Source organism: Adiantum capillus-veneris, chromosome 2, assembly GCF_014529385.1.
Source record: "Adiantum capillus-veneris isolate H3 chromosome 2, ASM1452938v2, whole genome shotgun sequence".
NCBI lineage: Eukaryota > Viridiplantae > Streptophyta > Polypodiopsida > Polypodiales > Pteridaceae > Adiantum > Adiantum capillus-veneris.
Window position 1 is genome coordinate 127,209,073 of NC_140932.1, and position 27,185 is coordinate 127,236,257.

The 27,185-nt window shown below is 40.1% G+C and overlaps 1 protein-coding gene across 14 annotated transcripts in view; it reads right to left on the reverse strand.

The window, feature by feature from the left end:
* Nucleotides 1–16,855: 16,855 nt before the first annotated feature.
* LOC147463583 (uncharacterized) overlaps nucleotides 16,856–27,185 on the reverse strand; it is a 77,547-nt gene continuing 67,217 nt past the window's right edge. For 6 of the 14 annotated variants that reach the window (XR_015185217.1, XR_015185221.1, XR_015185212.1 and 3 more), the window contains 7 exons: nucleotides 19,740–26,099; nucleotides 19,232–19,653; nucleotides 18,937–19,142; nucleotides 18,441–18,860; nucleotides 17,842–18,205; nucleotides 17,580–17,759; nucleotides 17,075–17,447 (listed from right to left, as the gene is read on the reverse strand). Coding sequence is in view for 2 of the 14 variants with exons in the window: in XM_086489696.1 (XP_086345822.1) it covers nucleotides 16,938–17,215; nucleotides 17,296–17,447; nucleotides 19,232–19,575 (774 nt within the window). In the remaining 12 variants the exon portion in view is untranslated. Of the gene's footprint in view, nucleotides 17,448–17,579; nucleotides 17,760–17,841; nucleotides 18,206–18,440; nucleotides 18,861–18,936; nucleotides 19,143–19,231; nucleotides 19,654–19,739; nucleotides 26,100–27,185 lie in introns of all 14 variants that reach the window. The other 8 variants (XR_015185215.1, XR_015185222.1, XR_015185214.1 and 5 more) reach the window with 8 other exon arrangements.

Consider the following 27,185-nt stretch of genomic DNA (forward strand, 5'->3'; position numbering starts at 1 on the left):
CTCATCATGTACGTCATGTACATCTGCATCACAAAATAGGCTTATCTGTAACATTTTTAGAAACCCCCATAGGCTGTACATTTGCCTCATTGGAACTTACATTTGTATTTACACCACTGAAAAGAGGAAACAACGTGTCATAAATGTCCTATGAGCTTAAATTACTGTCTCTAGTACATGACAGCAAGGGCTGAACAGAATCTTCCACAAACACTACATCCCGTGAAACCAGTATACGTTTTGTTTGTGGATGATACAAACTATAACCTTTGCTTTCAGCACTATAACCAGCAAAAATACATTTGACAGCCTTATCATCCAATTTTTTGCGTTGTGTTTGTGGCACCAAAACATATGCCAAACAGCCAAAAACACGCATGTGCTCAATGGAAGGCTTTCTATCATGCCATGCTTCATATGGAGTAATAGACTGCAAAGCTTTCGTAGGACACCTGCTTAGTACATAAGTGGCACACATGATGGCCTCAAGCCAAAAAGAATGCTACAAAGCTTGACTTTTGACCGTACATCATGCCATTTCCGTCAGTGACCTGTTTTTCCTCTCAAAAACACCATTTTGTTGAGGTGTATAAGGCACTGTACATTGGTGTTTTATCCCACGACTAGCCAGAAATGCATTAAATTGATGAGACATATACTCCCCCCCTCGATCGGAATAGAGGATGCCCATAGTACATTTTGAAACATTTTGAGCCATAGCCAGAAATTGTTTGAAGCACATAAAAACTTCCGACTTCACTTTAAGCGAAAATACCCATGCATGCCTGGAGTAACCATCAATGAAAGTCACGAAGTAAAGGTAATTTCCCAAGGACGGAGTTTGCATGGTCCCACAAACATCACTATGCACAAGCTGCAACCTGCATGTGGCCCGAATTGAACCATCCTTTGGAAACTTAGAACGCTGCATCTTACCCAAAATAGAGTCTTCACAAACATGTTTGGCAGGTGCTTCAAGAGGCGGCAAAGAAGCAACCATATCACATTTCTGCAAACACAACAAACTGGAAAAACTCAGATGACCAAAACGTGCATGCCAAAGTTTTGCATCTGAAATAGCCCTTGAATCTGCAACAACAGCATTTGCAAGATTTTGTCCACACTTGTCATACAAAGTGAGCTTATACAGCTCACGAAACAAAAGGCCAGATGCAACAATTTCATCACCAAAACTCAGATCATGAACTGTACATCTGTCATCCACAAATTTGACTACAAGACCAAGTCTAGCAAGTACGGATATAGATAAGAGATTCTTCTTGATCCCAGGTACATAAAGTGCATCAACAAGTGTGAAGGAACTGCCATTTGCAACAATAAGCACAATCTTTCCAACTCCCTGAACCGGATAAGAGGCATTGTTGGCACAAGTGACTGAATTCCCATGAGGGACAGACTAGAGAGAGGTAAACAATTCACGATGTGAGGTAATGTGCTTTGTAGCACCACTGTCGAAATACCACACATGTGAATCTGCAACAACTGACAAGCATGCATCATGGACAGTAGGATTTTAAGTGCACTCTGCACTAAAAGCCCATTCTGCATCAACATCAGCATCACAATCTCCTTTCACAGAAGACTCAACAATGGCTGCATTTGTAGTGGAACCAGCATTTGTAGTGGAACCACCCTCTTTCTTCTTAGCCTCTTTGGCCTTCAACTTAGGACACAACTTGATCAAGTGATCATTAGCTTTACAGTAATGGCAACACATCTTCTTTTTTCCCTTATCACTAGAGTTTCGAGACGAATTGCTACCAGCAGAAGCATTACGAGCAGAAGTTTTGTCACTCGCAGTAGAACCATAAGAAGTGGTTGCATTGCTGTTACCACCCTTTCTTTGGGAAGCAATAAAAGCCTATTCAACTGCACGCTGCCTAGTCCTGTTTTTTTAAAGAAAGTGACTCTTGCAATAGCAATGTGCATAATGCATCAAACTTGACAACTTCAGAATTTCCTTGGGTCATAAGTCTCCAAGTACTAGCAAAAGTCTGGTAGGAATCTTGTAAGGCATCAAGAACAGTCTGCACAAGGAAACTGTCTGAAATGACTTCACCTGCAGAAATAAGTTGCTCATTGATATCCTTGACACTAGCAAGAAAAGTGTCCATATCATCTTCCTCATGCATAATCTTTGACTCCAACTCTTTACGCAGCAACGCAATTTTATCCTCATTGTGACTTGCATAAAGACTAGCCAAAATATCCCAAGCCTGTTTTGCAGATTTTGCTGAACGGATGTGAGGAACAGTGGTGCGCTTCACAGACAACACAATCAATGCATGAGCCTGCGCATCCTTTACATCCCAACGAGCTTGTTCTGCCGTAGGCAAAACAACTCTAATAGCAGCAATCCTTGAAGGAAGACCTGCAACATCCTCAACATCGCCTACATCCTCAGAACCAGGACATACATCAATGCCCTACACAATATTCCACACGCCCTTTGACACAAGAACGTGTTGCATCATATAAGCCCACATAGCGTAATTGTCTTCATCCAAACCGTCCTCAGCAGCAAACATCTTGAACACATCTGTGTTGTTGTTGTCAGCCATGGTAAATGCTGCACCTGATGTGAAAACTGCCTGAAAATAGGAGAAACGAAGCAGGAACAACACGTGCTATATAGCACAAACTGTAGAAGACTGTAAGGCACCTGTTACGCAAAAAACAACACTGACAGAAACTCTGCACAAAATCACGAAATAGCATGTGCAACACTGCCTGTAGTGGAAACAGAGGCCGAAATAAGCCCGAATCAGAAATCTTAGCAGATCGAGCTCTGCAAGCATACTCGAAATACTTGTCAACCTGTGGATGCTCGCCAAAGCATAATTGTTGGAATTAGGGTTCTCTACAACCCTAATTGTTGGAATTAGGGTTGTAGAGAAATGCACATAGCTTGGAGAAGATGAAGGAAGCTCAAGGCACACAATAGAGAGTGTGTTACTTAGTATGCAATGGAAAGATAGATAGCCCTAGAGTGATGGGCGTATATACAATGCTCGGGGGAAAAAACCTCTTAAAGAGGGAAAAAAGGCCCCCGCGGTCCTAGTGTGTTCACACACATCACTACCACATGTATATGGTAACAAGAAACTTCTTAAATTTTTTGGATGCATTGTTGTATATGCATGCTCTAAATGAGTTGCAAACTAAGCTTGCTCTAAATTCTGAATGTGTGTGTGTGTGTGTGTGTGTTTTGGTTGTTCCCTTGAGTGGATAGGACACAAATGTTACAATCCTGGTACACATCAAGTGATTGGGCAAGGATGTTTCCTTTTATAAAATCAAAATTAGTATGTTGGCATAATAGATGATTTTGGAGCTAATGTAAATAAGAATGTAGCTACAAAAAATGCAAGTACTAAAAAAATGGAGCTTAGCTAGGCTAGATTATTCAAAGTGAATCAAAGACGATTATAGACCTCAAAGTGTTAATTAACTATGTTATCTAAATCACTTAATCATAAACTAACAACAAGACTCAATGAAGCAATCAAAATAAAGTAGATGATATTGATGTAACAAAATATGAACTGAAATGGTGAATTACAAAGTAGTCCTATGCGGGAGGTATCATCAAATTAATATATATACTTTTCCATTGGTTTTACCTTTCCACTCTAATATTATTTTAGACACTGCTAGTGCATAAGCTTGGTAGAGGACAAGCGAGACTTGCAACTTTCCATTTGTCAGGTTCTTCAATGAGGCATCATGTGATGTAGGCCTGCTTGGGGGCAAGAAAGCGTTAATGATACATTAATCTAGGCTTGTGGTAGTCTTAAGAACAATTAGTATATAACCAAAAAGTGATGAAAAAATGCCAACTTTGGTCTCTACATATACTCTCAATTTTATGATCCATAAATATGTTACCATATACATGTGGTAGTGATGTGTGTGAACACACTAGGACCATCGGGGCATTTTTTCCCTCTTTAGGAGGTTTTTTCCCCCGTGCATTGTATATAGGCCCATCACTCTAGGACTATCTATCTTTCCATTGCACACTAAGTAACACACTCTCTATTGTGTGCCTTGAGCTTGCTTCGTCTTCTCCAAGCTGTGTGCGTTTCTCTGCAACCCTAATTACAACAATTGGTATCAGAGCAGGTTACGTCCTCCTGGGCTTAGTCGCGAGCTGCTCCAGCACATGCCTGCTCACTTTCTCCGATTACAGTGAGGTTTGGCCTCCGTTTCCACTACAGGCAGGTCTGCAAGGTAATTTCGACAAATGCGCAGGTCGACCAATATTTTGGGAAAGCTCGTAGAGCTTAGTCTGCTCCGATTCATGATTCCGGCTCATTTCGCCCTCCGTTTCCACTGTACGTAGGTCTGCACATGCAATTTTCTCATTTTGTGCAGAATTTCTATCAATGCCAATTTCTTCATAACAGCTGCCTTACAGTCTTCTACGGTTTGTGCTGTATAGCACGTGTTGTTCCCGCTCCGTTTCTCCTATTTTCGGGCAGTTTTCACATCAGGTGCAACATTTACCATGGCTGACAACAACACAGATGTCTTCAAGATGTTTGCTCCTGAGGATAGGTTGGATGGGGACAATTACCCTATGTGGGCTTCTATGATGCAACACGGTCTTGCTGCAAGGATTGCTGCTATTAGAGTTGTTTTGCCTACGGTAGAACAAGCTCGTTGGGATGTAAAGGATGTGCAGGCTCGGGCATTAATTGCCTTGTCTATGAAGCACACCATTGTTCCTCACATCCGTTCAGCAAAATCTGCAAAACAGGCTTGGGATATATTGGCTGGTCTTTATGCAAGTCGCAATGAGGCTAAAATTGCTTTGCTGCATAAAGAGCTGGAGTCGAAGATTATGCATGAGGAAGATGATATGGACACTTTCCTTGCTAGTGTCAAGGATATCAATGAGCAACTTATTTCTGTAGGTGAAGTCATTTCAGGCAGTTCCCTTCTGCAGACTGTTCTTGATGCCTTACCAGATTCTTACCAGACTTTTGCTAGTACTTGGAGACTTATGACCCAAGGAAATCCAGAAGTTGTCAAGTTTGATGCATTATGCACATTGCTGTTGCAAGAGTCACTTTCCAGAAAAAACAAGACTCGATAGCGTGCAGTTGAACAGGCTTTTATTGCTTCTCAACGAAAGGGTGGTAACAGCAATGCAGCCACTTCTTATGGTTCTGCTACGAGTGGCAAAACTTTTGTTCCTAATGGTTCTGTTGGCAGCACTTCGTCTGGCAATTCTAGTGATAAGGGCAAAAAGAAGATGCGTTGCCATTATTGTAAAGCTAATGATCACTTGATCAAGCAGTGTCCTAAGTTGAAGGCCGAAGAGGCTAAGAAGAAAGAGGGTGGTTCCACTACAAATGCTGGTTCCACTACAAATGCAGCCATTGTTGAGTCTTCTGTGAAAGGAGACTATGATGCTGATGTCGATGCAGAATGGGCTTTTAGTGCAGAGTGCACTTAAAATCCTACTGTCCATGATGTATGCTTGTCAGTTGCTGCAGATTCACATGTGTGGTATTTCGACAGTGGTGCTACAAAGCACATTACCTCACATCGTGAATTGTCGAGTCTGTCCCTCATGGGAATTCAGTCACTTGTGCCAACAATGCCTCTTATCCGGTTCAGGGAGTTGGAAAGATTGTGCTTACTGTTGCAAATGGCAGTTCCTTCACACTTGTTGATGCACTTTATGTACCTGGGATCAAGAAGAATCTCTTATCTATATCCATACTTGCTAGACTTTGACTTGTAGTCACATGTGTGGATGACAGATGTACATGTACAGTTCATGATCTCAGTTTTGGTGATGAAATTGTTGCATCTGGCCTTTTGTGTCGTGAGCTGTATAAGCACACTTTGTATGACAAGTGTGGACAAAATTTTGCAAATGCTGTTGTTGCAGATTCAAGGGCTATTTCAGATGAAAAACTTTGGCATGCACGTTTTGGTCATCTGAATGTTGCCAGTTTGTTGTGTTTGCAAAAATGTGATATGGTTGCTTCTTTGCCGCCTCTTGAAGCACCTGCCAAACATGTTTGTGAAGACTCTATTTTGGGTAAGATGCAGAGTTCGAGGTTTCCAAAGGATGGTTCAGTTCGGGCCACATGCAGGTTGCAGCTTGTGCATAGTGATGTTTGTGGGCCCATGCAAACTTTGACCTCGGGCAATTACCTTTACTTCATGACTTTCATTGATGATTACTCCATCCATGCATGGGTATTTCCGCTTAAAGCAAAGTTCAAAGTTTTAATGTGCTTCAAACAATTTTTGGCTATGGCTGAAAATGTCTCGAAATGTACTATGGGCACCCTCCGTTCCGATCGAGGGGGGGGAGTATATGTCTCATGAATTCAATGCATTTCTGGCTAGTCGTGGGATAAAACACCAATGTACAGTGCCTTATACACCTCAGCAAAATGGTGTTGCTGAGAGGAAAAACAGGTCACTTACGGAAATGGCACGATGTATGGTCAAAAGTCAAGCCTTGCCGCATTCGTTTTGGCTTGAGGCCATCATGTGTGCCACTTATGTACTAAACAGGTGTCCTACGAAAGCTTTGCAATATTCTACTCCATATGAAGCATGGCATGATAGAAAGCCTTCTATTGAGCACATGCGTGTTTTTGGATGTTTGGCATATGCTTTGGTGCCACAAACACAGTGCAGAAAATTGGATGATAAGGTTGTCAAATGTATTTTTGTTGGTTATAGTGCTGAAAGCAAAGATTACAGGTTGTATCATCCGCAAACAAAACGTATTTTGGTTTCACAGGATGTAGTTTTGTGGAAGATTCTGTTCAGCCCTTGCTGTACTAGAGACAGTAATGTAAGCTCACAGAACATTTATGACACTTTGTTGCCTCTTTTCGGTGGTAGAAATACAAATGTAAGTTCCAATGAGGCAAATGTACACCCTATGGGGGTTTCTAAAAATGTTATAGATCAGCCTATTACTGATGCAGATGTACATGATGTACTTGATGAGGAAAGGGTTGAAAAGAAGCAGGCTAGAGGTATGCCAAAATGGCTGGTGCACACTTTGCGTGACAGTAAATCGAATGCACCTTTGTCTAGTCGTACTCGTTCAGGATCTCGCCATGCAGCTTATGCATCAGATTGTTACGCTTTGGCTGTGTCTAGCTTACATAATGTTGAGGAGCCTCTGCCTTTTGATGAAGCACAGAATTGAGAAAATTGGATGGCTGCCATGCAATCAGAATACGATGCACTTATTGAAAATGACACATGGACTTTATGCGATTTGCCTCCTGGAAAAAAGGCCATTGGTACAAAGTGGGTTTACAAGTTGACACGCAAGCCGGATGGTGAGAACGATCACCATAAGGCCCGACTTGTTGCAAAGGGTTATGCACAACAAAAAGACATAGATTATGAAGAGGCTTTTGCTCCCACTTGTTGTATGACTACTGTGTGTTTTCTATGTGCATTGGTAGCTCATTTTGGTTGGGATGTACATCAATCAGACATTGTTATTGCTTTCTTGAATGGTGACATATTTGAGGAAGTTTATGTAACGCAGCCTCGCGGTTTTGTCATAAAAGGACAAGAGGACAAAGTGTGCAAATGTAAGAAGGCTTTGTATGGGTTGAAGCAATCTCCTCGTGCTTGGTATGAGAAAGCTGACACTCATTTGGTCAAACGAGGGTTTCGTAACAGTCCAACAGAAAGCACATTGTATGTAAAGCGTGAGGGTGATGTACTTCTCATTGTGGTTCTTTATGTCAATGATTTGCTGATCACTGGACCAAATGAGAGACATATTGCTGAATTTAAGGCTGATTTGAATGCCACTTTCAAGATGAAAGATTTGGGGATGTTGCATCATTACTTGGGTATACAGTTTAAGCAGTGTGATGGTGGTATTGCCTTGTGTCAGAAAAGTTACATAGAGACATTGCTATGTAAGTTTGGACTTGAGGATTGCAAACCTATTGCCACTCCCATGGAAACAGGTTTGAAGTTGAGTCTACATGATGTTGGCGATCCTGCTAATGTCACTCTTTATCAAACTGATGTTGGCTGCCTCGATTATGTATGCAACACGGGGCCGGATATTCAGTTTGCAGTCTCACAGGTCAGCAGATTTATGCATAGCCCAGGGTCTAAGTATTGGCAGGATGTCAAGAGGATTTTTCGCTACCTTAGTGGCACTTTACATCTTGGCTTGCTTTATCCCAAGGGGGGATCATTGCCGCCAGAGTCACATGCTTTTTCGGACTCAGATTGGGCTGGTTGTTTTGACACACGACTGTCCACGAGTGGTTTTTGTTTCATGCTTGGCAATTCATGTATATCATGGTTGAGCAAGAAGCAACCGACTGTGGCCACTTCGAGTTGTGAGGCTGAGTACAAGGCAGTCTTCACATCTACGGTTGAGTGTGTATGGCTCAGACGCCTTATGGCTTATTTGGGTGTTGGACAGGACACTGCCAACACTATCTACACTGACAGTCAGAGCGCATTGGCAGTTGCGAGGAACCCAGTTTTTCATGCTCGCACAAAGCCCATTGAGGTGCATTACCACTATGTCAGGGAGAGGCTCTCAGCAGGAGAGATCAACTTGGCTTATGTGCCAACACAGGACAACCTTGCAAATCTTTTCACAAAGGCATTGTCTTGTGAGAAGCTTGAAGCTCTCTGCAAAGCTTTGGGCTTACTCCCCTTTGTGGACTGATCATGTCCTTAGGGGATGGAAGTTCCATTTACTCATGTGCCAGCTCTCGTTCATCGCATCACTCCAGGGGGGATTTGTTACCATATACATGTGGTAGTGATGTGTGTGAACACACTAGGACTGTTGGGGCATTTTTTCCCTCTTTAGGAGGTTTTTCCCCTGTGCATTGTATATACGCCCATCACTCTAGGGCTATCTATCTTTCCATTGCACACTAAGTAACTCACTCTCTATTGTGTGTCTTGAGCTTCCTTCGTCTTCTCCAAGCTATGTGCGTTTCTCTGCAACCCTAATTCCAACAAAATCTTTCAAATTGGGGGTTTTCACCTTATATTCTCCTCTAAGTAACGCCTTCTAAATGATGTCATGACTATACCCTATAGGTAGGGGTCAACCCATCATTTATGGAGCTGATTTAGAGCTTGCTCACTCGTCTACCTTACCCACCAATCTATCTACTTTCCCTGATTGAGATTCATTTGTATAAGCTTAAGAGAAGCCTATATGATTTGAAGCAAAAACCAATGGAGGAGTATCATAAGTTGATGCGTTTATGAAGTCTCAAGGGTATGGCATAACAAAATCTATCATTGCCTCTATAGAAAGAAATTTATAGATAGTAATAATTAGACTCTTATCATGTATGTGGATGCTATGCTCACTATTGAAAAGAATAGTTTTGAAATCGTTAGGAAAAATATAAACCCTCTAGGGTCCTTTTGGATTGAGCTTAATTAGAGGCCAGCCAATAAGAATAGGGTGGTAGACACACGCTATCCGCTCAAAAAAGTAGGGGGACAAGGTAGCGTTACACCTCTTATGGCCTCTTACTTAGTGAAGGTAAAGGAGATGGCTAGGGGAAAGGGATGGGTAGGAGAAAGGGCGGGGGGGGGGGGGGGGGGGGGGGGGGGGGGGGGGGAACCACTTTGACCTCCTTCCACCTACCTTTTGGCTCGGATTAAAAAAAACACTAAAAATGTGAAATTTTAAAAAACATTCAAAACTCATATTGTCCCTCCTTAAAAGTTACCAAAAAGCTTTTTCTGACCTCCAAAAGTAAAACTTATGTACTTAAAACTCAATAAAGTCTTTTTTTTTCTTCAAAATATCACTTTTCACTGTCCAAAGTTGACCTAAAACTATCCTACAGTGAAAAAGCAATTTTCTCTCTCTGCAAACCCTTTCTCAAGCTCTCTATTGCTGCAACAACCACATGCACCCTATAGTCACACATTCTCTCTTTTCTAGCTTTCTCCCACTTCCATTGTAGCACCAAGCAAGCTCCTTCCCCTTCTCTCACCTCCATTCTAGCATGAAATAAGATCCTCCTCCTCCTACTTTCATTCGCTCACACTACATGCAAACCTCTACTCCCAAAGGTGGCAAAAGGATGGATCAAAGGACCTGTACACCGTAACAACAGAAGGTGTAAATGGTGAGTGGGTGTTACAAGGGTTAACCCCCAACAAAAGGATATAATGGTAAGGTAACTATCTTTGCAGCTTACATTCAAAGCTTGACATCATCTCCATCTCTAAGTTTATCATGCTAGAGACAATCAACCTCTTTATGGCTTTCAACACCTAGGGCTCCACACTTCTAACATCAAAATTAAGCAAATATCTTCATACAAATGGGGTGTGATATTTTGTTGGTGGCATTGGTGCCCCATCTAGTGTTGCGTAGCATGTGATTGAGTCTCACAATGCAAGTAAGTTATGTTATCGATGAAGAGTTTTCAGAGATTCTTTTTCTAATTTCTTCATAGTACATTTGTCACTAGATTATTAGAATGATATCATTTTGTACTTTATCCCTTTATGCTCACAAAATTTGATGTTTACTTACAGAATCAACTTGTTTTGATGAGACATGAACAAATAACCATGTTCAGAGATGGAAAACACTCTACTATTGGTCCCGTGAGGAACCTTACAATACCATTGTTATTAGCTTGTAATAAGAATAATAGGATTTGTGTTAGCTAATCTCTAAGAGCTCCTAGAAAAAAACCTTCATAGAGTACTATAATGTTCCCTAGTGTGATATACACACAAAGACTCAAGTGTATATGAATCGACAAATACTTGTAAGGGAAGCTTGGCAACAACAACATTGTCTTCCTTTGTAAATTTTCGCATGACGTTGAAATCCTCTATAAATGCTTTTGTATTTATACCCATTTTGATGCAATATAGACCTATTTTCTTTTAAATGGTTTCATGTTAAGTGAGATTATTTAATCTAGATTATTGGAGTTTCGTACAAATTTGAGAAACATTGTTGACCTTTATGTATATTCCGATTTGTTGTTATTGGTTTCCTTTAAGATGTTTCAAATCTCAAGTCTTAATCTCTCCACCAGGAAGAAATTCAAGCATATTTTGATTGCAACTTAAAGATTAACGGTTATTGTTATTGATGTGAATCATAACCTTTGTCAAGATATCATTATATTGGGATGTTGAATATATCACCGTTCATCAGCAACATTTGACAAGTTGAGAAATCTAAATTCTTGCTTTTCAAAATGCTATTGTTTCCATATTAGTATGCCTATGCCAAGACTTAGAGCAAGGACAGCTTGAGATGGAGGTGTTGATGTATAGCAATGATTGATAATTGAACAATTAATTTATTATTGATTCATGTTTCAACATACATATATAGTAAAGCCTTTGAGTTTCCACCTACTTTTGAGTAGTGTTGACTAGCAAAAATACTTCCCAAGAAGTTTTGGTATCAAATCGTCTTAAATCTTCCTATTCATTGGCTAATTTGTTGCTCAAGATGATACCAATATCTATTACCCTTGATAACTTCTCTTAAATTGTGGATTTGGCTCCTATTATGTAGCTGATCTAGAGAAAGTTTAAACATAACTTATAGATGCATGCATTGTAACCATAGAATACATGTGCCACTAGAGCCTGTGTAAACTGTTAATCAAGAAACCTTTGGTTGGATAATATAGCAATAGGAGCCACATGTGGTTGCAAATACAAAAGCAACGGCTTTACCAAAACGTTGCCAAGACCAGGATAGACACAATGGAGTAAAATTTGGCCCGTTGTTTAGGCAATTTCAAGTGCTGAGTGTTTAGTGCATAGGATTTGTGGGGCCTTTGAACATAGAGCAAAATGGGGGGAAGGAACATGTTCTCAATACATTGAACATCACATCTCTATCTCATGGTCATGCATTAAAAAAAAGGGACTGCATTCCATTCTAAGGCCCCATGGCTCCTCGATAAGAGGGACCACAAGGGTGTGCAAAATGGACAAACAAGGACTAGGGGTCACTAGGGTGCACAAAATGGCCAAACAGGGTCCTTGGGCTTTAGTTGAGAACCTTATTTTTTAATCCATATCCTTTAGATAGAGATGTGACGTGTGTTGTATTGAAAGCATAGTACATATTTGAGCACCTACGACTTTTTTTTTTGGTCCTCAATTTTTTAAGGATGTTTTCAATGGCTTGTAGCTCCCAATCGACTCGGAGTCTTCTCGGACTTGTCTCACATCAATTTGTTTATTTCATAGCACTCTTCAACCATTGTGTGATCGTAAAAATTCATATCCTACTCGAATTCTCCAAAAATCAACCTGCAAGTGTTGGAAATAGGGTTGCAGGGAAACACACACAGCTTGGATGAAGGAAGCTCAGGGCACACAACAGAGAGTAGTATTACTTAATGTGAAATAAAAGATGATATAGCCCTAGAGTGATGAGCCTATATGCAATGCACGGGGGGAAAAACTTCCTAATGAGGGAAAAAATGCCTCGATGGTCCTAAGTGTGTTAACACACATCACTACCACTTGTATATGGTAACAAATCTCTCCTTGGAGTGATGCGGTGAACAAGAGCTTGCACATAAAGTATAGGGAAGTGCCATGCCCTAAGGACATGATCAATCCACAAAGGAGAGTAAGCCCAAAGCTTTTTGAAAAGCTTCAAACTTCTCACGAGACAATGCCTTTGTGAAAAGATATGTGAAGTTGTCCTATGTTGGCACATAAGCCAAGCTGATCTCTCCTGCTGAGAGTCTCTCCCTGACATAGTGGTAATGCACCTCAATGTGCTTTGTGCGAGCATGAAAAACTGGGAACTGCCCATGCGCTCTGACTATCACTGTAGATGATGTTGGCAGTGTCTTCTCTAGCACCCAAATAATCCATAAGGCATCTGAGCCATACACACTCAACTGTAGCTATGAAGATTGCCATGTACTCAGTCTCACAAGTGGAAATGTCCACAATAGGTTGCTTCTTGCTCAACCATGATATGCATGAACTTCCGAGCATGAAACAAAAACCACTTGTTGACACTTGCTTGTCAAAACAACCATCCCAATTTGAGTCTAAGAAGGCATGTAAATTTGGCGGCAATGATCCTCCCTTGGGATAAAGAAACCCAAGATGTAAAGTACCACTCAAGTAGCAAAATATCCACTTGATAGCCTGCCAATGCTTAGAACCTGGGCTATGCATAAATCTGATGACCCATGAGACTGCAAACTGAATATCCAACTTAATGTTGCATACATAAATAAGGCATCCAACATTAGTTTGGTAAAGAGTGACATTGGTAGGATCATCAGCATCATAATGACTCAACTTCAAATATGTTTCCATGGCAGTGGCAATAGGCTTGCAATCCTCAAGTCCAAACTTACATAGCAATGTCTCTATGTAACTTGTTTGACACAAGGAAATACCACCATCACACTGCTTAAATTGTGTGCCCAATTAATGATGCAACATCCCCAAATCTTAAAAGTACCATTCAAGTCAGCCTTAAATTCAACAATATGTGCCTCATTCAAATCAGCCTTAAATTTAGTAATATATGCTTCATTCATATCAATGATAAGAAAATTATCCACATATAGAACAACAATGAGAAGTACATCATGCTCACGCTTTACATACAAAGTGCTTTCTGTTGGACTGTTCAAAAGCCTCGTTTGACCAAAAGATTGTCAAGGAGACTACTTCAACCCATACAAAGCTTTCTTCCATTTGCACACTTTATCCTCTTATCCTTTCTTGAAAAAACTGAGAGGTTGTGCTACATAAACTTCCTCATATATATCACCATTCAAGAAAGCAGTAACAATTTCTGATTGATGTACATCCCAACCAAAATGAGCTGCCAATGCACATAGAAACGTGTAGTAGTCACACGATAAGTGGGAGAAAAAGTCTCTTCATAATCTATGCCTTTTTTATGTGCATAACCCTTTGCAACAAGTCAAGCCTTATAGGGATGAATCTCACCATCCAGCTTGCATTTCAACTTGTAAACCCACTTTGTATCAATGGCCTTTTTGCCAAGAGCACAATCTTTGCAACTCTCTTAACCGGATAAGAGGCATTGTTTGCACAAGTGATTGTATTCCTGTGAGGACATCCTCAAGAGAGGTAAACAAGTCATGATGAGAGGTAATGTGCTTTGTAGCACCACTGCCAAAGTACCACACATGAGCATCTACAAGAACTGACATACATGCACCATGGACAGAAGGATCATAAGTGCACTCTGCATTAAAAGCCCATTTTGCATCTACGTCAACATCACAATCTCCTTTCACAGAAGACTCTACATTTGCTGCACTTGTAGTGGAACCAGCCTCTTTCTTCGTCTTTGGACACTGCTTGATCATGTGATCATTAGCTTTACAATAATGGAAACGCATCTTCTTTTTTCCCTTTTCACTAGAATTCCCAGACGAGGTGTTGCCAGCAAAAAGCATTGGAAATAGGTGATTTGCCACTCACCAAAGAACCATGAGAAGTGGTTACATTGCTGTTACCACTTTTCCTCTGAGCATCAATAAAAGCCTGTTAAATTGAACACTGTTTTAGTCTTTTTTTTTTTCTTGAAAGTGCTCTTGCAACATCAATGTGCATAATGCATCAAACTTGACTTCTGGATTTCCTTGGGTCATAAGTCTCCAAGTACTAGCAAAAGTCTAGTGAGAATCTGGCAAAGCATCCATAATAGTTTGCATAAGGGAATTGTCAAAAATGACTTTGCCTGCAGAAATATATATCCTTGATACTAGCAAGACAAGTGTCTATTTCATCTTCCTCATGCATAATTTTTTACTCCAGTTCTTTACGCAGCAATACAGTTTTAACCTCATTGTCGAATATCCCTAGCATGTTTGCAAAATTACATGAACAAATGTGAGGAGTACTAGTGTCATTCAAAGATAATGCAATCAATGCATGAGCCTGCGCATCTCTAACATCCCAACGAGCTTGCTCAGCCGTAGGAAAAACATATTTGGCAGTAGCAACCCTGCAACATCCTCAACATCGCATGCATCCTTGAGATCAAGACATACATCAATGCTCTGCACAACATTCCCAATTCCCTTTGACACAAGAACACGTTGCATCAAGTAAGCCCACATTAGGTAATTTTTCCCATCCAATTCATCCTCAACACCAAACCTCTTGAACACATCTATGTTGTTGTCAACCATGGTAAATGCCTGCACCTGATGTGAAAACTTTCCGAAACAAGGAGAAATGAAGTGAGATCAACAAGTGCTATATAGAACAACCTATAGAAGACTATAAGGGACATGTTATTCACAAAACGAGACTGATAAGAAATTTGCACAAAATGACAAAAATGCATGCGCAGTATTTTCTATAGTGGAAACAGAGGCCGAAATGAGTCCGAATGGAAAATCTGAGCAGAATGAGCTCTACGAGTCATCCTGAAATATTTTTCAACCTACTGGCACTTACTAAATCTCTCTAAAAATTGAGAAAATGTGCAGGCATGTACTGGCAACATTGACGACTAAGCTCGGGAGGACACAACCTGCTCAGATACCAATTGTTGGAAATAGGGTTGTAGGAAAAACACACATCTTGGAGAAGATGAAGGAAGCTCAAGGCACACACCAGAGAGTAGTATTACTTAGTGTGCAATAAAAGATGAGATAGCCATAGAGTGATGGACCTATATACAATGCATGGGAGAAAAAACCTCCTAATGAGGAAAAAAATGCCTCGACGGTCCTAAGTGTATTCACACACATCACTACCACTTGTATGTGGTAACAGCAAGTTGACAAATTCTATAAAAATGCTGTAAAATAAACATTTCTTACCTTCTTCCTAATCTACGGGCTTCAACGAGCATCAAAACCATGAATATTGCAAATACCCAAAGAACCAATGCTTTTCCTTGTGTTAAGGGATGCATTACCTACTTTCCAAACTTTCCCAAAATCTCGCCTTAATACCCTCAAAAGTGGCCCCCAAAGAGTGCCACGAGTCAAAATTTGAAACTGAAAGAAAAACCTAGAATGAACTAAATTGTGTACAAACCTTAAAATAGCCAAAATTTTCTTCAAACAAAAGTTATTGCTAAAAATTTGAAAATAAGCCCCCCCTAGAACCCCCATGACGACAAAAATCAAAGGGCTAAAGATGAGATATGGTGAAAATGGGACCTTGACCTGTGGTCAAGCAACACAATTATTTCAACAGTATACTGTTAAGTTTTGATGTCACAAGTGCATGGCGAGAATCACACTGAGGTTTATTCTTTGAACATCATTTGTAGATCTCCTCTACTTTATCATGTCTTCTCATGTATAATCTTACCAAAACAAAAAGAAATTTATACTTTAAATGATTACAAATATTAACTTAACTTACCAACAAGCGGGTGCAGTTTTCGGGCGAGCAATTTTAGTTGAAGAGAGAGAGAGAGAGAGAGAGAGAGAGAGAGAGAGAGAGAGAGATTGCTTGGGTGCAGAAAACGGGTTATCTTACATAGCCAAAAATGGGTGCAATTTTCGAGCGAGCAATTCTAGCAAGCGCTTTTTAAGAATTGGGCAAGCGGATTCCCAAAAGATCCTCTCTCTCTCTCTCTCTCTCCAACTAAAATGTAACATTGAAGATTGCATGTTTCGTGCCAACTTACGTTCAAACAAAAACATGATTTACCACCATGGATGCATTCAATACACTATTGATAAGACAAAGAGAAGTTCCTTACACACAATTATGGTATATTTGATATAGCAAACCCCAAATCTATGTGTTCCATAGAATCAAAAGTAAATACATATTGGGGGGAGGGGGGGGGGGGGGGGGGGGGAGGGGGGATACATCATGGGTGAGGTGAATGAAAGAAGGGCGGGCGGGGTGGGGGCCATATCCTCCGGGAGGAAACAAAGGTCGTGTTAATGGGGGCAGTGCACCAAATGGTGGGGGAACTCTTCCAAATGGAAGAGGGTTGAACCATATGTGGGGAGGCCTGTAGGTAGTGAAAGAGGCAATGCATCAACTCCGGGCGGGGCCTTAAATATGGAGGCACTGAATGCACTGGTGGATGGTCCAGTTGCACGCCATGCCAACAGTGAGGCCGTGAAAGTAGTATGTGGAGCTGCTATTGTCTCCCCTGACTGTTGACTGGTGTCCGAAAAGGTGGCTCCAGCGGATGAATATGCTCTGTCACCTGCTTCGGATGCTCAATTACATGAACTATGTCACTCCTATGAAACATCAATGTTGAGCCTAAATCGAAAGGTAGGCACTCACCCAGCCCTAGACAAGCACTGAAAACTGACCAATCCTTCTCACAACTGATATGATGCCTGCATAGCAGTAAACATTGTGCTGCCAATGTCCCCACTCCTGCAAAACAATCCAACACAGCATCTCCCATGTTTGTGAAGGTACCTAGTAGCCACCTACAAAACAACAAAAATCCTTAGATTTGTTATACCTCCAATTTTTTAGTAACATGAAGTAAAAACATTCAATAAGTATCTAGCACTTGGCAAATGTTGGACTCCTCTCAACACCTCTACGATAAGGCCTACCCATACGATCAAGCATCCACTGGGTGGGATCTGTACATGGTAGCTTCTCCCACAACATGTCGTCATCTGCAGAGAAGCCACCTACATTTGCTGCAATCTCTCCATCCGCTCGATCATACCTCGAAAGCCGACACCCGCCGCTTCTAGGGGCGAAAAAATGACTAGCAACAAAGTACCAACCTATGAATAACATTAAAACGTAGATATTTTGAAATGTGAACAACAAAGATATTGATCAATATCAAAACAAAAAACAACATACCTCCTCTACATAGTTCTAAACAATCGTGCAGCAAGACTCTGACAGTCGTATGTATAATATCCTCAACAACTGAAAATGAGCGTCCTCTGCCTTTGAAGTGACAATGGACAAATGTTCTGCATGACATGTCACCACAACCATGCCATCAACCAGAAGAAACTCAGTTGCGAGAAGGAATACAGCATCCACAAGCTCGCTATCCCATTGGTTCTATAAAGGAACTCGACCCGTGCGAGCTGCATGTGGCCTAGTGTGTAAGGGAAAGGCCATGTACATCAAACGTACGCCACCCAATCTGAAGTCAGGGTTCATTTGCCCTGTTTCTGGTAGAGAGCCCAAGAATCTACATAGTGGCTGCATAGAACTGCATGCAATTTTTGGTAGTACTAAAATTATGGACATAACTATGAAGGCAAAAAAGCATGGTTTACCTGTCATTGCACAACACATCTGGAATAGATTTTGCCAAGCACTTGACACTAGCATGCACTACAAACTAGTGTGGCTCTACATGCATATATGTATGCTCAACATAAGATCAAATATATCTAGCATACAATGCTAAAGAGAACAACACAACATTAGCCATTTTAACGTACCTGGAGGGTTTTCTCTGATCACTCTAGCCATGTCCAATAGGTCCTCTACAACCCTGTCCTGTGACAGTGAACATGGAGGGGACTCCTGGGTACGCCCTACTCGTCTCGGAGTGAAGGAAAGTGTAGGTACACTGTGGCTGATAGCACCAAGGCATTGAGCACTATCGCTAACTTGTACAGAATACTCCTCAATCACATGCTCACTCTCACTATCACTGGAGGCAACATCTCTCTTCTTTCTCTTCCTACATTGCCGGTCAGCCAAGGGTGCTTGCAGGGCCGATGTGGAGTCAATCTTTGTGTCTATCTTTGAGGCCTGTTTCTTTGAGTTCGGTTTCTTTGAGGTTGGATTCTTTGATGTGTTTGGAGAGAGTGCATCCTCTATCACAACGGCTTTCTTCCGTAAAGCAATATGCTCCGCTATTGATTTAAAAAAGAAAGTTATTGTGCCCATGTCGTATTGCATGGCAAAGGCAAAATTTACATAGTACGATACCTATATAAAGCGCTTCTTCTTCGGGTGGATACTCCTTGTCCGGGTAATCCAACCACCAAGGACACTTTAGCCATGCTTCCTTTGGTCGCAAGTCATCTATCCACGCATCCGGATATATGTCCATATCTCCTCTCTCTCTCTCCGACCTACACAATGCATCACTGTGGTGCTCGAGAATGGGGAAGACTAGAGCATCTATCCACCATCTACAAGACAACAAATAATGTTTTGAGCCACCATGACAAGATTAGCATAACCTACAACATACGTAATGTTTAAATCAAAGATGTCTAACCTGTACAACATGCATCGTGCCGTGCAAGCAAAGTGGGGTTGCACTTTGGGATCTTGTGTGGACTTGATTCGAGCACTCCACTTCTTGAAGGCTTTCTCAAAGTAGTTTCGTATGTATTTTTGTAATGTGTGTGCAAGTGTGCAGCCATGCCTCTTCAGTCTTCTCGTGTTAGATGGCAACGTGTTGATTCTTTCCCTCCATTTTCTCGACCATCTCAAACACTCTCCTGCAGCAAATAATATGACACAAGTTAAATCCCCAGCAAATTGATTCGAGGACATAATTACTTGATCCACCTTTCCAATTGCCACCAATACACGTGATTTCGAAGCCACTGGATCCATGCCTTCTCCGTCAACCCTATGCCATTCTCTTTTAAGGTTGCATCACCACCTTGGAGCAAGTTAATTAAGCGGCACTTCCTACCAAAGAAAAAGGGAGTCTTATTTTTCATTGCGACATAATCAAAATAGAAAGAGATCAAAAGACTTAAATAACATTTACTTACTCTTTTTGGCTAATGCGTGTACGCGCAACCTCTGTCACTCTAGAGGGTGTCATTTTGATGGTCTTCTCATCCGAGCCTCTAAATTATATACATTTTTGAAAAAAATTATTGCCATTTTTTGGATATGCAATGGTTGCTATCTGAAGCCCTTTACGCATGAAATACTGCTCTGTTTGAGATAGCGCAAAACGATACTTTCCTTGTATGTGTCAGATACCAAGTCGTAGTCGAAACTCCCTTTTGATGGCAACCCTTCAGTTTTACTATTGTACATAGCATTGAACTCTTCCTATCATTTGCCAAGGACACAATCAAAAGATATATATTAAGAATTCATAATCAAAACATATTCTCATTTGGCATTGCTTTCAAGCATACCTTCCAAATGAGTTGAGCAAGGACAACCATTGGCAATTTTAGCCACTTTGATTTTGTTTAGACCCCTAAAGTTTAAAGCCCTCTTTGCTGCCAGACACGCTCTTTCTGGAAATTTTTGCAGGAGTGAAGTTGGGTCGGCCAACCCTAGCTTTCTCATCATGAATATATCATGCGTAGTGGTGTGAGGGACTAAGACCCTTGTGGCTCTGTTTAACACTCGGATGTAATACACATTGTCAAAAACAATAAGATGCATTTACATTTGCAAAAAACAGTTGGATTTACATGTTTATCATTCTCAAAACCAATAGAAACTCCGCTGTTTCATAGGGTTGAAAATCGACAAGTACGCACTCCACCCTTGGTGCCTTCTCAATTGGGATGTCATTCTCGTTCATCCACCACCACATCCATGCTTTCAATTTGTGGATTTCCATCCCAAACCACAAAGTACCTCTCGACCATGTGACTAAGCTCGGGGATAAGATGAAGCTCCTCATCCAAATCATATGACATTGCAAGATCTCTCGAAATGTGACCACGATAAGAGAATTGCTTATGATCATCCCCAGAAATCCGCTTGCTTACAATAAATCTTACCATGGTTGGTTGGTAGCTTTTATTTGCAATGGAGAGTTGCAAATCCACTACATGGTCATCGTGCGTGCGGATGGCGGGGTTCGAAAGAAGTCGACATAGACGTAAGCGCGGAAGTTTGCCATCATAGGGAGCTCTATGAGAATCCACCCAACCCAAAGAAATATGCTTGTCAACAAACGCTTCATTTCCTATGTCTTCTATTGTGGTAATAGTTTCCACACAATGGCTAAATTCTCCACTTGATTGTGTTGTTCCACCCACACTGGTTACCATGGACACAATCCGATCTAGAGAGCTTAAGGTTTGAGATTGTTCGCTCTCTTGAGTGCCGCGGAGGGACTTCTTGCAACGTAGTAACATAAACTTCATCCACGGCACCATTGTCTTTGGATTGATTTCTTATTCTCATGGTTTACCTAAGGAATTAGAAAAAATATGGCTTATAAGAAAATGAAGTTAAGAGCTTGAGAGAAAGAAGGTAGGATCAAAGAAAAGCTTGACAAAGAAATTAGTGTAAGATAGGAAAGTAGAGATGAGGAGAACATAAAGAGCTAAGAGTTCATAATGATATGAAAAAGAGCTTCTAAAGCTCTTTATAAAGTTTTCAAATTAAAAAATAATTAATTTTTTACTTTTTTTTATTGGAGATATGTGTGTGTGTGTGTGGGAGGTGGATGCGTGTGTCTGTGTGTGTGGTGTACGCGCGTTGTGTAGTGCATGTGTGTATGGTGGATGCGCGTCCACACACACACCCCCATGTGTGCGTGTACGTGTGTGTGTGACACCGCACACACCTCGTGCTGGCGTGTGTGACAACATACACGCACCCTACGTCGGTGTGTGTGTGTGTGTGTGACATGCACTAAGGACAAAGCTACATGAGAACTTTTAAGAAAGGATTTGGGAAAAGAACACCATATTCTTAGCATGTACATGCATTATGCATGAAAGATCAAATAAGGTTCTTTACTTGTTAGAAAACGAAAACATTTTTTGTATAATGAAGCATTCCAATATGGAGATAGGAAAATCCTTTTGCCTTATACTAGAGAGAATTATCCCAATATAGAGAGGACGATACTACGATCACTAAGATTCCTTATGCATTTGGTGTTAGCTCTTTGATGTACACCATGATTAAGACTCGTGTAGACACTGCATTTACAATTATTAGAAAAATATTGAGCTCACTTTTGGGCCTTTTAAGGGTGCCACATCATCAAAGCTGCAAAAAGAAAGCAACCCGATAAACCTCTCTAAATATTTCTCAGAACCCCATGATATGACTTATCATTGTAAAGCTCTTGAAAATTAGATTCTAAAGACCAAAGATAAAAAAAGTTTGGATAAATTCTATGGAAGTTATGCCATTTTTTTCAATCATCTAATTTTTGTTACCGTTACGGTGATGTGAAATCACCTTTTTTCTAGATGTATATGAAGACAATGTTCGATACATGCATGTTATATACCAATAGATAGTATTTGAAGAATAGATTCTAAATATCCAACCTCCAACAAATTTGGATCTTATTTGCAAAAGTTTTATTGGTCCCCACTTTTTGAAACATGTACCCACCCATTGCACTTATTCTATATGTACAGAGAATAAGGGGCTCACACATACTAGGTGAGTTTTTGCCCCTCTGGGGCTTTTACCCCAACATCAAGAAAGTTACATGGCTTACTTTCTAATGGAAGAGTTACGCCAGTCTCACTACAAGGTTTCAATTTTTCCTTGTGATAGTTAGCGTACCATCAAGCCAACACAGAACTTAGAGTTTCACACAAAGAGTGAGGAATTGCTTCATTTGCAAGGTGCATAAGTACAATCACCTTGGGCTTGTGAAGGTTCACACATGACAATCCTAAAGATGTTTTTATGAAAGGTCTACACTTATTGAGTACTTATAGGCATTGGGTAGAGATCCACACTCAACAAACGTAGGATAAATGTCCACAGCTTACTTAGGCATATTGGCCTTTAAATGGAAGGTTGGTTGGTCAAAAGCCAATTATTCATTACATTATCTTATCAATAAATAAAGAATTGCAATGTTCTTTCTAGAGAAGCTTCCTCCTTTGCATGCTCTCTCTCTCTCTCTCTCTCCTCAACCATCCATGTCCATTAATAAACTACCTCACTAGCCAATTATTCATTACATTATCTTATCAATAAATAAAGAATTGCAATGTTCTTTCTAGAGAAGCTTCCTCCTCCTTTGCATGCTCTCTCTCTCTCTTCATTTTGTGGTCTAATCCACAATGATTCTTTTTAATTCAAAATTTGGTATTCACTTGTAAGAATGTACAATGATTCCATATAATTAAACATTTGGTATTCTATTTCATAGCACTAGTACTATGCAATTCCAAATTTGAAGAGTGCTACACCAAGGACTTTTGATATTGTCCAAAGAATTCGGTACACTATACAATGCCTTTTGATATGGTATTGAACCCTTAAGGCTATACAAGGGCCTTTTAATATTTTGCAAGACCTTTGGTAATATAGAGTACAAGGATGGTACTTTACACTACCAAATGCTATAGTACGAAAAACTAAACTCACTCCATAATTTCAAGAGACGCCTTCACAACACCAAAAATTAATGTGTTACCAAAAGATCATTGTTGTGTAATGCCCAAATGAACCAAAATAGTCCCAAATGGTGCACTATGTTGCCAAGTTTGTACACAAGTATTGTTGTCGTGTACTCTATTGGGTAGTAGGGAGCACAAGAATGATATGTTGAAGTACAATAAAAAAATAAGCTAAGTATCAAAATTATACTTCACAAAACTAAATCAAATCTCTAAACCATCTAAAGTCCGCTTTCACAGCACCAAAAAGGCTCCCCATAGCACCAAATGGCTTGAAATGAACTGAATTTGTACTCGATGGTACCAATTTTGTACTCTCAACAATAGCAACAAGTTGGTATTGTATGATAGTGTCCGCTTACGTAAGTACTACATATAAGTACCAAATAAGGGATATGGAGCACCAAATTTGATGCTATTCATTCCAACTTTTAGTACGAAATTGGTGGTCTAAAGCACCAAAAATTGCAATCCAAAATGACGACTATCTTATACTACCGAAGTTGGCATTGCAACAACACCAAAGTCGTTACTCTATACCACAAGTTTGGTGTTTTTTTAAATGAAGAGCCACGGTGCTATGAATGCCTTGTTAGAAGTTTTGAGGCTCCCAAAGATTAGGAGTCTCAATAAGGCTTGTTGTACTTATAGAACAGATTGTGTGCATTAAACAAAACCTCTCTACAAACTATTTTCAATGTCAAATTCTGTCCCTTTTATTTGTTATAGCATGGAAGCCAAACTCCAAATGAATCTCGCTTTGCTACTTTTTAATTTGTACAACATAGAACACATCATGTGAATGCTTTGAATCATAGAAGTATCACACACATATATGGTGCCAAATTTGGAACATGCAAAGCCACCAATACCATATTTTTTCCATACCCATCCAAATTGAGAACCATATTGCCGGACCCGTCCTAGCCCGGTTGAAGCATAACTAGATTTTCTAGACTTCTCCAACGATTACAAAAAACCTGGGACTTACTCATGATTGTGATTGATATGTACAAGGAAAAATGATCTTGGATTGACCTAGATTCTAAAGTTTCCATGGTGATTCACTGTATTCTATGGTTTTATGTTCCTCTTGATTGTTTTGAGTGTCATATGTAGTTATTAGTCTGCCGTATGGAATCCTCAAGAGGTCTGATCCATACTTTCATACCTGTCCAAGTCCTAGGTACGGTTGACATGTGAAAAAAGTATGACAAAAATTTGGCATTCTATTGGATAGCACTCGTACTATGCAATACCCAATTTGAAGAATTTAAATGCACAACACCGACGACTTTTCATATTGTGCAAGAATTTGGTACTATACAACGTCTGTCTTTCAATATGGTATTGAGCCCTTGAGACTGTAAAGGGGCCTTTTAATATTTTGCAAAAACCTTCGGTAATAGAGTACAAGGATGATAACAAAAAATTCACTCTGTAATTTCAATAAACACCTTTGCAACACCAAATGGCAGGATTTGGAATGAACAGCATGGAACAAATTTGGGCAGTAACAAATTCCATGCACCAAAAGTTACGTTCCAAAATCAGCTAGGGTGCTATGAATGTCTAACATATCATTATCTTGTATACGTTTTGAGGCTCCTGAGGACTGGGGACAGTAAAGGTTGAAAATGATCAACTTGAATGTTGTAGGTTGAATAGAAAAATTATTGGATGAATTTTCATCAATTAAATTTCGAGGTCAAAATTTGAGGATTGATGATTGTGATCACAAGTCGCGACAAGTAGCATAGATTCTTGCCTAAATCTTGGTTTTGTAAGGGTGTTTATACATCCAACTCCCCGCGTTTGGGCAATACGGACACCGACTAACATGCAAGCCAAATGGTACCCATGCACCACACAAAAATAAGCACGGACATGTTTATAGTGGAGTCCCCTTGCTCAAGCATGAGCAAAGAATGTTCAACAAAACCACAGGATAAAAGTAGAGGAACAAATCAGTAAGCCAAAGCTCATAGCAATGGTCACTAGTTTTTGTTTAAAAACCCGAGTCCCGACTCACTCATCACTAAAGGGGATAAGCATGCACAAGATTGTGTGTGAAACAAACTAATTAGGTAGTCTTGAAGTCAAAAGAATGGTTTGTTTTGGTTCGCACATGCCCATGCATGCTGCAGGACTTACCAAGATCATAATCAACCCAAGAAATAGTGACCCATGCATATAAAGCTCACCCACAACGCTAAAATTAGAAGGCTGCAACACACCCTTCCATGGGGGGTTTAACCTTGGTAGAGAAGGACTAGGAAAATGCTACCCTTTAAAAGGATTGTAGGAAATTTGAAATTTGCTACCCTGCCAACACCTCAGGATGACATCTTAAAGGTGGACTCATCGTTATTTGCCAGTGATCTGTGTATAAACAGCCATGAAAGGATTTCACAACCTTACAGCTCTTTACAATGAGCTTCCTGTCTCTATGCCTAATTCCCACAAGCTTCAAAGCTCCGCACCTTGAGAGACAGTAACACAAGAAAGCCAGCATCAAACATATAAATTTAACTTCACAACAATGCACCTCCAACACCTGATGATGGCATCTTAAAGCTTGCAAGTGAGCTGTATATGAACAGATTTGAAAAAAAATTCACAACCTTACAGCTCTTTACTTTGAGCTTCCACTCTCTTATGGCGTGTTCCCACGAGCTTCAAAGCTCCGCACTTGAGCACCTTGGGAGGTGGTCACACAAAACGCTACCATTGGCTGTGTGAAGTAATGGCCTTGCTAGTACAACTAGAGACCAATATCTGCAAAAACAGAAAAAAAGAACCTTGTCAAAATTGGCTATGCATAATTTCAACAGCAGCTTGTGCGGCAAACAAAAATTCTACATTTTGCAAATTTCATCATAAGAACAAACTTTTCAAAGTCCAGCAATTTTACTCATAATCAGTGCTCAAAAAAACTCTCCATAATTACGGAGCAATCAATGAGGAATTTTAAAAAGGCTGACAGATCTGAAGGTCCTTGTACTAATTCTTTCTATGTTATCATCTCTTTTTACTTCTCGCACATAAATTCCAAAATTTATAGCTGAAAGTACACTAAACGTTTATCAAGCATTCCTGATGTTCAAACCATTTCAAAAGTCTCTTTTTTTGGTATAGAATCTAAGTTAAACAGGGTGAAGGGTCATCCTTGGCATTCTAAAACAAAAAGAATGAAAAGGCCCTATATGAGACTCTTAAATGGAAGGACCCATTTACAGAAAACTAAAATACCAAAGAACATTTCAATCGTTCGATGCTTGACGAGCAAAAGTCAAATGTATGCCTAACTTCTGTCCTACACATGACTAAATTTGAAGGTTCTTACACACTAAATTTCTCTAAATTTTGTAGGTTTTCTCACCTTCAAATTTAAAATGTCATTTTGTAAGTGGGATTACACTAAACCTAGGTTTTTTTCGAGCACTGTTATACAGAAAGTTTCGCTACAAACTATATTTCAATGTCAAACTTTGTCTCTTTTATTTGTTAGCCAGTCTACTCAGAATTTTAGGTGCGGAAGCCAAAATTCTGGATGAATCTAGCTCTGCTGCCTTTTAATTTGTATAGCATAGAACACGTTGTCTGAATGAGTGATTACAATTTTGAATCACATAAGTATCATAGGCATATATGAAGCCAAATTTTGGACATATAAAGCTACCATAACCATTTTTTTTTTTCCAGACCCATCCAGTTGGAGAACCATACTACCCGACTCATCTGAGTCTGATTGAAGTATGACTGGGTTTTCCGGACTTCCACAACGATTACAAAAAACCGCTATCTACAGTGAGACTTAATGATGATTGCAAAAGGTCTGAAAGTTAAAGCTTTCAGGGAAAT